Source organism: Ursus americanus, chromosome 21 (genome assembly GCF_024610735.1).
Source record: "Ursus americanus isolate L20-20 chromosome 21, mUrsAme1.1.p, whole genome shotgun sequence".
In the NCBI taxonomy this organism is placed as follows: domain Eukaryota; kingdom Metazoa; phylum Chordata; class Mammalia; order Carnivora; family Ursidae; genus Ursus; species Ursus americanus.
Window position 1 is genome coordinate 49,087,921 of NC_142147.1, and position 16,491 is coordinate 49,104,411.

Consider the following 16,491-nt stretch of genomic DNA (forward strand, 5'->3'; position numbering starts at 1 on the left):
GATAACAATACATCTCTGTAGGCAACATTTCTTTTATGCAGCCCCCCCCCCCCACCTCCGTGAAAACTGCCCTGGCCGGAGAGAAGATACATGCTTGAGGACCTCAATTCTCCCCGCAGAAATGAATGCAGCCCCCACTCCCTCCCTGAAACGGCCCAGCTCCCGATCAAGACAGGTGGGAAGTCTGGTCCCGCACAGAAGCCAGGCGGACGGGCGGTCACATGGGGTCAATGGCATGCGCCCCCCTGGCTCCGCTGGAGGCAGCTGTGTGGCCCCACGCTCCTGCAAACACTACCTTATCCAAGAGCTCTCTTGTCTCCTCGGTCAGCGGGTCATGGGAGAACATGCAGTCATCACCGTTAATGCAGTTCCCGGTTGTGTGATACAACTTACAGGGAAAATCACGTTCACGGCACGTTAAGGCAAAAGCAGCGGCTCCTGGAACCCACCCGAGGGCAGGATCCAACCCCCTTTGTTTTGGAGATGAAGACATGGAAACCCAGAGAGGTAAAGTGACCCGCTCAGGGTTGCATGGCAGACCCCAGTTGAGACCTGAGTTCTCCAGGCTCCTGCTCTGGAGAGCTTCCCTCCCCACCACACCCGCCTTGGGACCTGTTGTCTACAGAGCCTCACTCAAAAGGAGTAATAAAGGTCAATGATTTGCCCAAGGTTACACAGCTCATTGGAAAAATCTCAGGAAGGTAACGGACAGGGGTACGGCCATTCTCATGAGTCTGTGTAAAGAAAGCCATGGAACGTGTGCGCGCCCGCTTCCTCATCCACAGGACGGGGACAGCGGCTCTGCCACAAGACAGACGTGAGGGTTCGAGGAGACCAAGACACGCCAAAAGCTCGACCCAGTGCCAGTGCGGGGGCGAGCGCACAGGGAAGGTCAGCCGCTGTCGGCAGCGAGGAGGGAAGAGCTGGTGCGCCCTGCATCCCATCAGAGGTGAGCACCAAAGGATATCATGCATGTAGGGGCAGTTCTCGGCTCTGGCACAGAACCCAGTGATATAAAACTTGCACAGTTCTCGCTTCTTCGGTAGCTCAATGTCGTGGCTAAAATTACAGTGGTCTCCCTGGAAGAGAAGCAAAGAAGAGGTAAGGGGAGGGCATAGTAAGCTCTCGCCAAGGCCCATCTCCAATGGGAGGTGCTACTCTGTCATCCCTGAAGCACAGAGGGACCAATGACAGAGACGAATCCCCCCACAGGGAAGCGTGGGGCTCACTGACATGGTTTCCCACCAACTCAAAAGTTCTGACAAGGCGTGGGCTCCTTTTTCTTGGGCCCTGCCTCCCCCACCCATGACCCCACTCCTCCGGGCTCCACTCCACTGCCCCTCAGTGCTTCTTTCTTACTCTCCCCCTTCTCCCTCTTCTCACCTACTCACTAATTTTCATGATTTGCTGCATGGCAGCCAGTATCCAGTCCCACGCTTCTTCCTTCCTAACACAACCCCCACTTTGTTTGGGAAGACTGTGCCCAGCTGAAAAGGTACATTCCCCAGCCTCCCTGGAAGTCCTGGCCAATGAAACGTAGGCCAAAGTCCCCAAGGGAGGACAATGCTGCCTCAATTAAAAGAAAAAATCCCTTCACCCGTCTTTCCTCTTAGCCCTTAGATGCGACGCCCAGAGGCACAGCAGCCACTGTGGAACCATGAGGACAAAAGCCACGTGCTCAAGGACGGAGGACATTCTTAAAGCAGGAAGTTCCCCAGAGTGCCAGTGACCAGGGCACCAACCTCCTTCAGAGGGACAACGTCTGAGTGTTTACACTAGTGGAGCTCAATTTTCCATCATCCACAGCCACACACACTCAGGACACACACGCAGGTGAACAAAATATAGAAACTGTTTTGTACAGCTCTTTCCCCTTACTCTCAGGAATGGCTACTCATTTTTCTTTGGATGTATCACAAACTTTTAAAAACAACATGAATTGAGACTACGATGAGGAGCATCTTATATACGCTTACGTGCTTGTCTGAAATGCGTATTTTTTTCTAAGGCCTATACCTGGGTGCAGTACTCCCTGGGCACGTGTGTGCCAGGATCTGTCCACTGCCATTGGACTCGAATAAGAAGCTGGCTGGCTGAACTCACACCGGTTACGCCCTCAGAACTCTGTGGTCATCAGCCCTGCTTCTGGTATTGAACTCTGCTGTGAAATTCAAGGCTGGCCTGATTCCCCCACCTCCTCTTCTATCTGGGTATCTTAATGATTTCCTCTCCAACGCTGAAATTCAATAATTTAACCAAGACGTATTACATCTTTGGTATCAGTATCAATCTTAATACATTTGAGGCCATTTGGACTGGCTGAAAATTTTGGCCCCCCAAACCAACAAAAACAAGAACATCAAATAACAGCCCGGATGTGTCGTCATGCTCTGGCTCCTCAGAATCTCGGAGAAGAGAAGTGTCTTCCCAAACATCTCTTGGTAGTCAATCACTTCCACCCTTACCCAACCACTTCCGCCAATCAGGGTGGTCTCTAGAACATTCCCAGAGGCCCGAGCATCCTCTGTGAGGTTGCTGCCCTGCTCCGGCACCCAGGAACTTTAACTGGCCCCTTACCCACGTACACCGCCCCTCCACGAAGTATTTGCAGATGACTTTGCCTTTCTTGTCAGACTGCTGGTGGGGCTTGTCATGGTCACTCCTCCGGTAGCTCCCGCCACCATCCTGTTAGGAACACAGAGTGTGAGCAGAAAGGGGGATGAAAAGGAGGGGTTGCAGGGGTGGGGGGGGGAAACGATACGATACAGACTGGTAGAAACAGGTTCTGAGGGACTGACAGGAACAGAAGGTGGCCGGCGGGGACAAGCATTCCCTCGACAGAAGTGTCTTCACGTAAAGATACAGTGACCAGCAGGTTAGCTCCAACACCGAGGCTGTGCGGGGTCTGAGCCCCATGGTATGGAGCACGGGAGCTCAGAGGGGAAAAGCTCTCCCACCTGGAACGGTTGGCACCTGAAGTGCGCCCCCCCCCCCAATGCATGAACACATTCACCTCCTAGAGGCAGTGCGCACCCCCTCCTGTAAACTCTCCAGGCTACCTGGATGGGTCACCTGGAACCTTCCCCACCGCAGAGACTCAGGTGCTACATAGATGTGGTTTTAAAAACAGAGGGTCTCACCAGCAGCACAGCCCCCCCTCCCCATAAGAGATGAGTAGTACTCATCGGCCCGTGGAGAACGCTGATGGAAGCAGGAGGCCAGGATCGGCCTCAGGGGCCGACTCATTCGAGGGGAAAAAAAAATCCAAGAAGGGGGCCTTAGCTAAACATACTAGACCCAAATGAAGGGTCAACTCACGCCCATGTCTTCGTCATAGAAGTCTTCATCATCGTTCATTCCACCCTTGTTCATTCCTCCTCGGCTGCCACCTCGGCCGCGACCCCGGCCCATCCCTTTCCCTCGACCTCGGGAACCCCGGCCACGGCCTCGATTTAACCCTGCAGAGGAGAGAGATGGCATTCACCTGCTGCTTCTCCCCAGCACCCAAATCTAACAGCTGCCAGAAGGAGCGCCCCCAACCCCAACTCATCACCTCCTGGGCCCCAGCCCCCTGCCCACCTCGTCCTCGGCCATCCTTGGACCGGCGGTACTGGTTTAGCTCCTTGGAATATTCGTCATAGTCCTCATCTCCCATTGGCTCCTCACTTTCTCCATACTGGGATTCCAGAAAGGAAGAGAGAAGGCAAATGTCATGTGGGAACATTTAACACTGTCCCTGTACTCTGCCCCTACATGCCTTTTTGTTTATGCAGGTCAACTGGAGACGCAAAAGGGCAGGTGAGCAACCCAGGGCCACCCGCCTGTGCCCCCTCTTCACAGGCCACAGCTAAAGCATGAGGGGGGAAGGGGGGGTCGCTCTAATCCTCTCCCTGGCAGTCTTCACTCCTATAGCTCCCAATTCCCGGGACAAATCCAACGGGTGGCCTCCTACACAATGGACAGCTGTGTGGCTGTAACAAAGAGCAGGCTCACTGTGCACTGGCATGGAAAGGTCTCGGGTGGGGACAGAACAACGAATGTGGAAGCTGTGTATGTCTGTCCATGTCTGTGCGTGTCTGTGCGTGTATGTGTGTAGAGGGCGTGAATAAACAAGCACCTGACTGCAAAGGCCTAAAACTTTTCTAGAAGACACTCGGGAAGCTTGTTTCTGGGAATGGGAGATGTTTTCACAGCTTTGGTACCTTTTCAATTTGGAACTGTATGAAGGTTTCCTCTATTCCAAAATAAGAAATGAAAGCTGAAACACACAGGGCTGCCACAAAACACTCTCCCTTCCTCCACAGTCTTACAGGCCGCCCCCACCAGCGCCCACCAGCCCCCCCGCCTCCCCCCAGGGCTGGAGGAGAGCTTACTTCCATCTCCTCTTCATAGAAATCTTCTTCGTCCTCCGGGTGGTCTCCCACAGAACCTCTGCCCCTTCCGCGGCTGCCCCTGCCCATGCCTCGGCCTCGAGACCCTCCACGGCTGCCTCGACCCCGGTAGCCTCTGCCACGGCCTCGGCTGCCTGCAGGGTGATGCAGATGGTGAGCGCCCCGAGTGGGAGCAAATCCCATGAGCGAGACAGACGTCAGTCCATTTTCTGCCCCTGAAGTCAGTCATCTCCTCCTCAAGTCTTCCTAGCAGCTCCAAGCAACTGGTCCCGTCACCCCCCTGCCTCCCCCAGGCGCCCTCAGTTGGGGGGGGAGCTTGGGCCTCAGCATCCTGGATGTGCACCTGCTACACTGCCACAGGGACACCTGTCCACTGAACGCTGCACTCACTGTCCAGTACAGTGGCCACCAGCCACATGTGGCTACGGAGCCCCTGAAACATAATCACACTAAGAGATGCTGTGAGGGTGAACCACACTGGATTTACAGGATTTAGCTGAAAAACAAAAAGAGAAGGTGCCTGGGTGGCTCAGTTGCTTAAGCGTCTGCCTTTGGCTCAGGTCATGAACTCGGGGTCCTGAGATCAAGCCCCACATCGGGCTCCTGCTCAGCAGAGAGCCTGATTCTCCCTCTTCCTCTGTTGCTCCCCCTTCTTGTACTCTCTCTCGTGTCAAATAAATAAAATCTTAAAAAAAAGAAAAAAAAAAAAAAGAAGAAGAGAGGCAGCTCTTTTTGCCCACAGGTCCTGTCCCTGTGCTTTAGTAAAACAACAGGAAAGAAAGAAAGAAAGAAAGAAAGAAAGAAAGAAAGAAGAAAAGAAAAAAGAGAGAGAGAGAAAATATAAAATACCACATCTGTCTGTCTGAATAATGTATTAAAATAAGATTTTGAATGTATTAGATAGATCAAATATACTGTTAAAATTAATGTTTCCTTTTATTTTTTTAAAATTTTTTCCCCTTTTATTTCTTTAACTTGACTAGTAGAAAATTCTAAATTATGTGATGACTTGCATTAGATTTCAACTGGACAGTACTGGTCTAGAATCTCCCCAGAGAGCATGGCTTGTCCAGAGAGGTGTCCAAGAAAGACTAAATGAATAGCCGCTCAAACAAGCAGCTGGGCCTTAGGTAGGGCTAAGAACCGCTGAGCTAAAAGATCCGGGAGCCCTCTTCCCTCGTGGGTTGTAAAACTCTGCAGGCAGGAGATGGTTCTAAGAGGCCAGGCTGGGTCTCTTGTGCTCCACCCTCCCCCACCATCCTCCTAACTGCCACAGGTTCAAGGTTCAGAGGTGTGGCAGTCCCACCTGGTCCTGTGATAGGAGCTGGGAGGGTGGGGGAGGAGGCCGGGGCAGCCAGCTGTCAGTTATCCTGGCCTAGATCTGACAGACGCTGTCCCTTCTCTTTCTCCTCACAGCTGACCAGGAAGTAGATGAAGAAAACAGCCCTGGGCGCGTGGCTTCTCCCTGCCTCCCATCAGCCTGGCTCCCTGCCAAGCTCGGCCCCAACACTGGAGCCTCTTCCCGGGTGGCTCGCTCCAATGCCCCCAACCCTGTGCGTGCAGCTCCTGCCCTCCTCCTTCTGGACTCCTCTCAACACTGAACGGCGTCTGTCGCTTCTTCCACACTCGGGGCTCCGCAGCGCCGGGCCGAGCAGGTCCGTCCTGCTCTGCGCTGTGTCACCCCGGCCCCCAACACCCCCCCCCCAACCTGCTCCCATGCCCCGCGGCGGCGGCAGGCCCTCACCGCGGCCCCGGCTGCTGCCCTCCTTGGCGCGCCGGTACTGGTTCAGCTCTTTGGTAAAGTCGTCATAGTCCTCCTTGCCGAGGTCCTCCTCCTCGTCGCCCTCGTACTCCCCATACTGCTCGTTCTCATAGTCTTCGTACAGGCCGTAGCCTTTGCTGTCCATCTTGGAGTAGGCCTTCTTGGGCAGGGACGTGGTGTGCGATGGGGGGTACTGCTGGTGGGACTGACGGGGAGAGAGAATGAGCCGGCCCCGGGGCCCTGAATCCAAACCGCCAAGGTCCCCGCTGTTCCCTAACTGACCCATCTGTCTGGGTGTCTCTGCCGCCCAGGGGGTGAGACGCTAGCCCCCAGCCACTCGGGGGGACTAGTTCCCACCTGAGTGACAGCTGGACATTGGGCCCATGTTTCTGTGCTTCAGAAAGGGCCATGGCTTGAAAGAAAACGGAGACACACAGACTCCGCGATAAGAACCGGGGAGGGAAAAGAAGGGGGTATTTCCCAGGGATACACAGCAATCTCATGTGGGGAGGAGGCCTGGTAGGCAACAGGGGTACTCTTTTTTTTTTTTTTTAAAGTAATCTCCACACCCAAAATGAGGCTCAAACTTAACCCTGAGATCAAGAGTTGCATGCTCTGGGGCGCCTGGGGGCTCAGTCAGTTACGTGTCTGCCTTTGGCTCAGGTTGTGATCTCAGAGTCCTGGGATCGAGCCCCACGTCGGGCTCCCTGCTCAGCAGGAGTCTGCTTCTCCCTGTCCCTCTGCCCCTGCTTGTATTTGCTCTCTCTGATAAATAGAATCTTAAAAAAAAAAAAAAAAAAAAATTGCATGCTCCACCAACTGGGCCAGCCAGGCCCTCTAAGAGGGGTACTCCTTGGTCAAAATTTTCTTGGGGACTTAGACTTCAATTAATGACCTACTTGGCAACCAAACTAGAAAGCCATTTTGAATGATGCTTTCCAAAGTGCACTAGTGCCAAGAGATACTGGATGAAGTCAGATACACACACAAAGGGAAGGCACCAAGATGGCCTTCAGTAGGTAAATGAAGAAACAAACTGTGGTCCATCCAGACAATGGAATATTATTCGGCAGTTAAAAGAAACGAGCCAATGAGCCATGGGGCTATGAAAAGACATGAGGAAACCACAAACACATGCTGTTAAGTAAAAGAAATTGGTCTGAACAAATTATACGCTATTAAGAGTCCAACTATCTGACATTCTGGAAAAAGCAAAACTACAGAGACAGGAAAAGACTGCTTGCTGATTGCTAGAGGCTCAAAGAGGAGAGGGGAGGTAAAGCATAGGGCATTTTTAGGGAATTGAAACTCTTTTATATGATAATATATGACGAATGTGCAACACTAAGCCTTTGTCAAAAGCCAAAGAACTGTAAAACACAGAAGACAAACCTTCCTGTAAACCACAGGCTGTCATTCATAATACATCAAGATTGGCTCATCAGTTACAGCAAACGTACCACACTAACATACTGTGACAGCAGAAACCGGGTGGAGTGGCGAGGGAACCGAACTATCTGCTTAATGTTCTACAAACCTAACACTGCTCTTGGGGCGCTTGGGCGGCTCAGTCGGTTAAGCATCTGACCCTTGGTTTCAGCTCAGGTCATGATCTCAAGATTGTAGGATCAAGCCCCGCATCGGGCTCCAAGCTCAGCAGGGAGTCTGCATGAAGGGCTCTCTCTCCCTCTCCCCGCCACACTCCCTCTAAGTTAGAAAAACAAAACTAAAACTGCTCTAAAAAAGACTATTAATTTTTAAAAATCCACACTCATTACAAAAAAATGAGAAAATACAGAACATAGATATATGCGCTCGTGACTACGTTAGCGGATCTTAAAACACCTCAACCCCAGGGGCGCAGGGCTGCCTCAGGCGGTGGTGCATGACTCTTGATCTCGGGGTTATGAGTTCGAGCCCCACGTTGGATGTAGAGATTACTTAAAAATAAAATCTTAAAAAAAAAAAAAAAAAAAGCCTCAACCCCTAGTTGTCAACGAAGTTGTGGTGTGCCCTGCGTTCCCTGTCTCAGTCAGGTTTAACGTCTGAATCCCCGTTAGCAGGTCAATGTCAACTGTAGTATTGTACAATACATTATCCGTTAGGATTAATGATGTGGAGTCATGGGATGCCTAGGATATTTCTTAGAGCTACTAGCTTTAAAAGCATTTTTCATCAAAACTTGGAAATCTACATTGATTTTTCTTCTTTCAAGTTTTGCTGGGGGGCAGGGAGAACAGCATACAAACCAAATACTTTAAATGCACATGTAAGCTCAGTGTCATGACAGCATGAACATTTGACTTCTGCCTCCACACCATTTGAGATAATTTACTCCTGTAAAAACCATTTCATTTTCCACAAAAGGTCATTTCTGAACAGTGGCAAACAGCTGTAACAGGGATAAATCAGCAGCTTTCTTGGGGACGGGGGACTCCTGCCCAGGGCATGGGAAAAAGAGTCTTAACAGCATGGTCAATGGAGATCCGCCACTGACTGGGCTCGAACCCTGTTCCTGCACTACAGGGCTGCAACCTGGCTGGCTTCCCGGCTGTTTCCTCACCTGTTCAATGGGGATAAAAACAGGATCTTATCTTGCAGGCTTAAAATCCACGTAAAGTGCCGTGCAAGAGTGTGCAAGAGTGCTCAGCACACAGCAAGTGCTCAGCAAACACAGGCCTGGCCCCCATTCTCAGCTCCATGGGGGCCCCTGAGCAGCAGTTACTCACCGATGTGTACGGGGGGCTGTACTCTCGGTACTTGCGGTGCCCCTTCTCGCTGGGACTGAAATCCGAGTCGTCTGAGAAGTCAGAGAAGTCATCGCTGGAAGAGGCATGGCGCTGCAGTGACAGGGAGAGTGAACTCAGTGACTGTGCTGCAGGCGGCCACTCTGGCAGAGTCAGCCCAGGCACAAACATTGCTGGAATGTGCCGGAAGGGCTCTGCAGCGCTACGAGAAACACCTCACCTAGGGGCATTTAGTGGCAGTAGAGCGTGAGCTACCAACTCTTTAAGGGAAAAAAAAGCTCTTTATCCAATTTGGGGAAGGAATAAACAGCACCATTAAGAGTGCCCTCTGGCCTCCGAGGCAAGCTCGGCCCCTGGGGCTCTGGGCCAGGCCCACTGCCAGGCAGCCCGGCCCCAGCGTGCCCTCCGGGACCTACTTTGTGCTTGGATTTCCTCCTCTTCTTCGACCTCCTCTTTTCCTTCTCCCGCTCTTTCTTCCGCTTTCGCTTCAGCCTCCTGTGAGACTTCTCCTCGTCCGAGTCACTATGGTGCTTCTCCCCCTTTTCCTTCCGGCTCCTCTCGGGCCCTCCGGAGGTGTCCTGGGTCTCCTCGGCCCCATCGTCTTCCAATTCACCTTCTTCCAACTCACCATCTTCCCTATAAACCAACCCCAAAACCAATATGAACCCTGGGTGTGAGAGGAGACGTCCGCGGGCTCTGGGCTGGCCACGGCTGACAGGAACAGGGAGCCCAACTGCTGTGAGCGAGGCCTTCCTCAGGACGAAGTGGGGACCACTGCCTCCCGTCCCACCCTGCATCCTCCCCCAAAAGGACTGCGCCTGCTTTCATGTAACCCGGCCGGGGGCAGCGGGTGGGGGCCCGGCCAGGGGCAGCGGGTGGGGGCCTGACACCACTGGATTTTAAAGGTACTGCCACTGATATAGGGACGACTCTAAGCCACGATTTCTCAAAGTGCTCCGAAGGACTAGGGTTCTAAGAAGAAAACTGACAAGGTTCTGTGGTCAAATGAGGTGAGGAAAGTCCCATCCTGGGCTTTACAGTGCTTAAGGCTCTAACAGAAGTTCCCAGAAGTCTTACCGTCGAGAAACCTGTACAACCCCATGTGAGAGCCTTTCCAAAGCTTACTTGGCCACAGAGGCTGCTTGCCTCAGGCAACATGGACTAGTGTCCATCCCCGAGTGCTGTGGTGCACAGTGGCCTGAGGTCACTGGCGTGGCCCCAGCCCTATGGAGGAGTCCTGTGAGCTGAGGGTGGTGGGTGGACAGTGGAGACAGGGCTGTGGCTCTGAAGCAGGGGTGGCCCCCAGACTCCTGGCCTACCCACGGTCAGGCCTGGACTGCACCTGAGGATGCGAAATGTATTTTACTAAAGCCCCATAAAGAAGCGCTAGTGATAGGCTCTGGTCTCCAGGTTTCCAAGTCTGACCCACACCTTTAGCTGCACAGCTCTGGGCTGGGGAGTTGGTGGACAACCGAGCCACTGGGGAAGGGGGAAGGGAAGGGTCCCAGGCCCCACACCCCTCCTGAGGTCGTCCCGTAACAGCTGCCAGAGTGCCCACAGAAGGGGTCCCCCCACCCCACTACTCTGACCCCAGGTATCCCTTTTTGCTCCCCATTCTACAGATTCCCTGACTTTGTCGCCTCCCCCACGCCCCCCCCATCCCTAGTACTTTAAAAAATAAAAGTACTCTCCAGACACTGCCAACAGGACATTCTAAATATCTAAATATCTATGGAGGAGGGTGGAGGGGAGGGGATGAATAGGGTTAAGAAGGGAAGCAACTGGAAAAAGATTCCAGTTTTTAGCCAAACCCACAGACACAGTTCTCACAAGTACAGGAGTTGGTTTAAAAAAAATAAAATTTTCAAATCCTTAAAAAGCTCCCAGCGTTCCTCCTGCACGATCATGGAAGAGTATGGGTGAGAATATAAAAAGTTTCTTCCTTCCCTATTAATTAGGCCCCCAAACAAAGACAAAGAGAACAGAAACAGTGGCGTAATGAACGTGGGACCCAAAAAGGCTACCCACAAAGGGAATGAATCCAGGCAGAAAAGAGCTCTCTGCTCAGACGAGACCGAGACCAGGATCAGTGTGAGAACAAGCCTAGCAGGTGAGCGGGCCCCCAGGGCCCCTGCAGGTTCTAGCAGGCCATGTGGAAAAACAATGCGATGGTGACTCTCCCACAGCCCTTCATGCCCTGTCACTTGCGCCACCCCCTTTGTCCGCCCTGGGTGGTGCTACTCCCCAAATGTGAAGGATGCCGGCAAGAGGAGCCTCTCTTAACTCTCATCCCCTGAAATGCAATGGGGTCAGGTCAGCTTAAAACCCAAGTGGCCCCAAACCCACGGATACCCCAGCGGAGGTCAAGGGCAGCTCTCACAGACACAATTTGTTCACATTTGTTCTGATGTTTCAAAGGGAAGGAGACAGGGAGGTGACCCATGGGCGCCTCCTGTGGCTTCCTTGCAAACCACCAGGTTGGGGGGGGGGGGTTAGTGGTCAGCCCCACAGGAAGATTCGCGCAAAGCTGGGAGGAGCCAGCATTCCTGACCAGTGAGGCACCTTCCGGCACAGGGCTTGGGTGTGGCCCACAGAACAGGGTGTGGGACGGAGCTGCCTGGGCTGGAGTGGCCTTGCCCACAGTACAAGTACCACCCGACTGGGGGACTTTTTGGTGAGCTGGCCAGAGGGAGTGGCTGTTACAGGGCAGCATGGCATACTCCCTGCTGCCTGGAGTTGTGGGCAACACGGGGCGGGGGGGTGTTCCTGGAGCAAACATGATGCGTGTCCCTGTTGGGAACACCGTGGGCAGGCCAGGTCGCCACACCTCAGGAGAAAACACAGGGAGAGGCAGCCAGACCATACAAAGGGACATTATGGAGCTGAGGAAGGCCCGGAGACAAACCGGAAAGAGAGAGGTTGGCCTTCCATGAAGAAAAGCTAAAAAGAGCATCACTCTTGACAACAGTCTGGAAAGGAAAAAGGGCAGAGGGACATGGTAAAAATTACCCAGAATCCCAGGGCAGGAAGGGGTGGCGGGAACACGGGAAGACAAGAACTGCCCAGGCTCCCGGAAGCCCCGATTCGAGAAAATAAGGCTCCAATAGCAAGACCCCTCCAACTGCCTTGTTTGAGACGGGAGGATTTCAAAGGGAGAATAGGTGAAGGGACTTGTCAGGAGCAGACAGTCCAGACACTCCCTCACCTCTGCCCACTCCAGGCCAAGGACACCAGGACAGGGCAGAAAAAGGTCTTGGCCAAGGTCACCGGAGGCCACCACCCGTCCTGCTGCCACACACCGGCTTGCTTGAATGCACAGGCCGGTTTACATCTAACACCTGGGGGCGGGGTACAAAGACCATCTGAGCAACTCCAAAGCCTTGACCACTGACAGAATGATTCCCGAAGGCCGCCTTTTCATTCCAAAGCACTTCCCAAAGCAGGAAGTACAGCATTCAAATCCACCCTATGAAGACTTTGGGCCAAAGAGGGAGTTCTCTGCGTTATCTGTACTAACACCTCCAGAATATCTGGGCTCAGTGAGAACCTACCACGCAACTTTTTACAAAACGGGGAGTGAACACTTACAACTTTGTTTCCTGAGACAGACGTAGGAGAAACTGAAAAATAAACAGTATAAACCAATCACTGGTAACTTACAAAGGTGGACACGGGAGACTGGAGGAGACAGAGACAGGGACACTCCGGTGACCACTGTGCATTTTCAGCACCGTCTGGCCATGCTGTGCTCTCAAACTTTTCGGAGCCCCGGGCTAACCTCTGGTCACCTGTGGGGGTGCCCTTCTGCTACCGCAGGAAACTCCCAGTTAAATGTCCAGCGTGAATAGGGGGTCTGTTTTCCTTTAAGAGGGGAAAGAGGAAAAAAAAGACAAGAGGACCAAACCCACTGGGACAGGGGCAGAAATCCTGGGGACCACAGACACGCCCTGCACAAAAGCAGTCTGCACACACAGCAGTCGGGCTTCAGTGGTGCCACTTCACAGACTGCCAGCAAAACCCATGTCAGAGTGGGATTAAACACCGAGGGAGCGCGCCTAATAGACTGTGACATAATCCCTCAAGAAAAGTGGGGGAAGCCCCGTCGCGCTAATCATTTCAATCTAGACCTGCCAAGCCCTCTTGAGACAAGCACGCAGGAGAAAGCCTGCAGCGTCAGCCAGAGCTGGGACGACCTTATTCCCAGAGCCCGGACTGGCGAAGTCCCAGGATGGCTGCACTGGGGTCGGCCTGCCAGGGCCATTAGGGACGGGAAGCCAACCAAGCCAGGGAGGGAATGGGCAGAGGCCAATGACTTGCTGGGGGTCAGATCTGTCGCGAGCTTCCGGGACTAAGCTTCCAGGGCATTTAAATTTCCATTCACAGAGCTGGTGACAGCCAGCTCCTCCTCTTGGGTCAAAGACCAGATCTGGATGCCCATTCTAAGGACTGCCTACTTGGCCACTCCACGGGGCACAGGAGAGTGCTGAATTCATCATACACCATGGGCTTGGCAAAAATAGCACTGGGTAAAGAAATCTCATGATTCAAAGTCGGCTGGCCCTATCCGCCAGCCTACAGATCTGGGCTGCGGCTTCCTTCTGCAGGCGAGTAACAAGGAGCTCTGCTGCTTCCCTAGCAGCGCTCTGGGTACACTTAACCTAGCCTTGGTTTTCCCGTCTGTGGAATGGGATAACTGTGGTACCTACAAGGATTTTTTTCAGGTTAAATGAGATACTCTGGATAAAGCCCTTGACACGAGGAAGGCACCAACGACGAGGCAAAAAGTAGACACTGGTTTTAAGAACCAGCTACCGCGAGCGTGCCTCGCATGGATAACCCTAAACTGACCCGGATGTTCACTGGAAAGTGGCTTCTCTACGGAGAAGCTACGGCCAACACCCCTGCGGGGGGCCACTGCTAACTGCTGGCCAACTAGTTCCTGCTTCACTTGGCCCGACCGTGCATGCGCAGTCCTCTCCCGACAAATCCTGCTGCTGAAACGGACAAACCAACATCCGCCCTTCCTCAGCTCTAATCTAGCTGGTATGAGAAAGTAACTGAGTGGCGGACCAGGAAAGGCAAGGCACAGGGAGAGCTGAGCCCCAGGAAGAACGGACAAAGGCCCCTTAAATAAAAAAATGAAGCTTCCCAACATGGAAATTCTCTAGACAAGAGATCTGGATGGAAGCTGGAAGGGGCCTAGGTTTGTGGCTCAACCTGATTTACAGAAAAAAAAAAAAGGGGGGGGTGGGGAGACAAAAAAAAAAAAAAAGATGGAAACTCATGGAAGCAGTGGCTGTTACCTGAAGATCATGAGAGCCCTTGACAAGAGGCGGCTAGGTTAATGTGAAGGTCAGGGTTATGATCATTAACTGCCCAAGCGCTCAACAAATTGCCTGGGTAGGCTCTGAATGACCTATTAACTAGGGACAAAATTACAAAATTACAAGGAGGCTCTGCCTCTTCAAATGTTTAACGACAGGCCTAAATGCAGAAGTCCCCAAATCCGACCGTGTGGGACAGTTGTTTACTAGGGGCGAAGGCACAGAGCCTTTCCCTCCATTGACGCCGAGGTGGAGCAGCCCCAGGGGGTGGGGAAGAACCTCACTGAGGGATTTTCAGAGGCAGGAAATTCTAGAAATAAGCCTCTGGGTCTTGCACATGTTTTTCAGTGTCCTTACTACCTAGGTTCATCGACCAGAAATCAAGAGCAAATTGGTTCTGTGTCTCCCTTTCCCTCAACATTCTCAGGTGGGGTCACAAGAGACTGTGGCATCACACCACTTCCGTGGTAACCTGCCCACGTCACAGACACCAGCCACCCGAGCAGCCAAACACAAACCAAGCACGGGAGAAGAGAAGCCCAACGACCATCAGTACCCTGAGCCCCTCACTTCAACAAGGCGAGCAGAAGAGCCTGCCGATGCTGGGACCCGGATAGGAACACACCTACTTCCAGAAGTCAATGTGGGCCATAACGGAGAAATCTGAACCAGGTCTGGGTATTTCAGATATTAAGTAATTACTGTTAATCTTCTTAGAGAGGATCACAGTTTTGTGGTTCTATTTAAAAAAAGATCTTTAAGCTAGAAATATGTGCTGGAGTTTGCAGGTGAAATGAGGTGAAATCTGGGATCTGCTTTAAAATATGCGAGGCAGGGATGCCTGGGTGGCTCAGTTGGTTAAGTGGCTGCCTTCAGCTCAGGTCATGATCCCAGAGTCCTGGGATCAAGTCCTGCATCAGGCTCCTTGCCAGGCAGGGAGTCTGCTTCTCCCTCTGCCTCTGCCTGCCACTCCCCCTGCTTGTGCTCTCTGTCTCTGTCAAATAAATAACAACTTTAAAAAAAATAAAGTGAAAAACAGAAAATAAAATACTCAAGGCAGATGGGTGATGTAGCAAGATGAACCAGAATTGGCAAAATGTACAAAATTTTTGAAACTGGGTAGATGATGGCTTTTATCCTCTCATGAAAAGCCAGAACATTTCCATAGTAAGTTAAAAAAAAGGAAAAGGATGGCTTGAGTGGGGACAACCTCAGCAGGGTGAGGACAGGCTGTCAAGGAAGGCAGAGAGCTGGAGTCTGGGGTCAGGGAAAGGGGTTGGGAGGAAGCTCCATCACCCCTCATCAAGGCCCTACCTCTTGCCCTGATTCCCGCAATGACAAAACCTGCACGGATACCCCAGGGCCTTATACACCAAAAGCAGGAGGAAGTATTCATTACGAACACTCTGTATCAGCAGCCTCCACGCCAGGCATACTACTGAGTTCCCTTCTACTCCTCTGGCGCCGAGGCACAGTAACAAACCTACATTGGTCATGGGTCCTCAGCATCCCGTCAGAGACAGGCTCAGAGAGAAGAAATTTGCCTATGGGGTCACGGCAGGAAGAAGCAAAACTGGAACAAGTCCTGGATTCTCCAACTCCAGGCCCAACTCTTAACACTGTAATTAGCAATTACCTGGAAGAGAATAATTAACTCGACAGGCCAACAGACAGAACCCATGCCCTGAAATTCGTAACTGGGCTGGCAAAAATAAGACAGATGCACAGAAAACAGATACAATGAAACAGCATCCCAGGAAAGGCCAAATGGAGGTATTAAGACGCTGGGCGAGGTCCTTAACACTCTTGTGCCCCAGGGTTTCAACTGCTAAGCGCGAAGGCAGTGACAGAACCTCTGGGACAGATGAATTTTCAGGGCAAGAACTTCCTGAGACCATGTAAACCAAGTGCTTAGTGCTACCCTGGCCCAGGGTAAGTCCTTAGGAGGGAAAACTATCAGGATGCAAAGACACAAGGCAAATACAGTCCTTCCAACATCGAATAAAGGAACTGGGACAACATTCGAAACCCTGACCAAAAAGGTTGGATAGTTCAGGGAGTAAGAGGTGCACAGAAAGGTCCAAAAATCCTAGCCAAAACCCAAGTACAGGGTCTTCTCCCCAGACGGACAGAAAGCAAGGGGAATCCCAGAGAAGGAAATTCCCAAGTTGTCCAACACCAGAAGGAACACTTCATCCCAAAGGGTGTGGCATCCGCACTGGGGTTGGTCCAAGCACACAAACCGATTAGAGCATTTCTGTCGAGCT

The 16,491-nt window shown here is 52.3% G+C and overlaps 1 protein-coding gene across 6 annotated transcripts in view; it reads right to left on the minus strand.

Annotated features, from left to right (window-relative positions):
• Positions 1-16,491, minus strand: part of ZC3H4 (zinc finger CCCH-type containing 4) — a 41,722-nt gene that overhangs the window by 15,519 nt on the left and 9,712 nt on the right. For all 6 annotated transcript variants that reach the window (XM_087870936.1, XM_045772129.2, XM_045772131.2 and 3 more), the window contains 9 exons: positions 9,317-9,536; positions 8,883-8,993; positions 6,136-6,358; positions 4,374-4,525; positions 3,580-3,676; positions 3,319-3,458; positions 2,578-2,685; positions 968-1,079; positions 296-405 (listed from right to left, as the gene is read on the minus strand). In XM_087870936.1, coding sequence (XP_087727062.1) covers positions 296-405; positions 968-1,079; positions 2,578-2,685; positions 3,319-3,458; positions 3,580-3,676; positions 4,374-4,525; positions 6,136-6,358; positions 8,883-8,993; positions 9,317-9,536 — 1,273 coding nt within the window. The remainder of the gene's footprint in view (positions 1-295; positions 406-967; positions 1,080-2,577; positions 2,686-3,318; positions 3,459-3,579; positions 3,677-4,373; positions 4,526-6,135; positions 6,359-8,882; positions 8,994-9,316; positions 9,537-16,491) is intronic.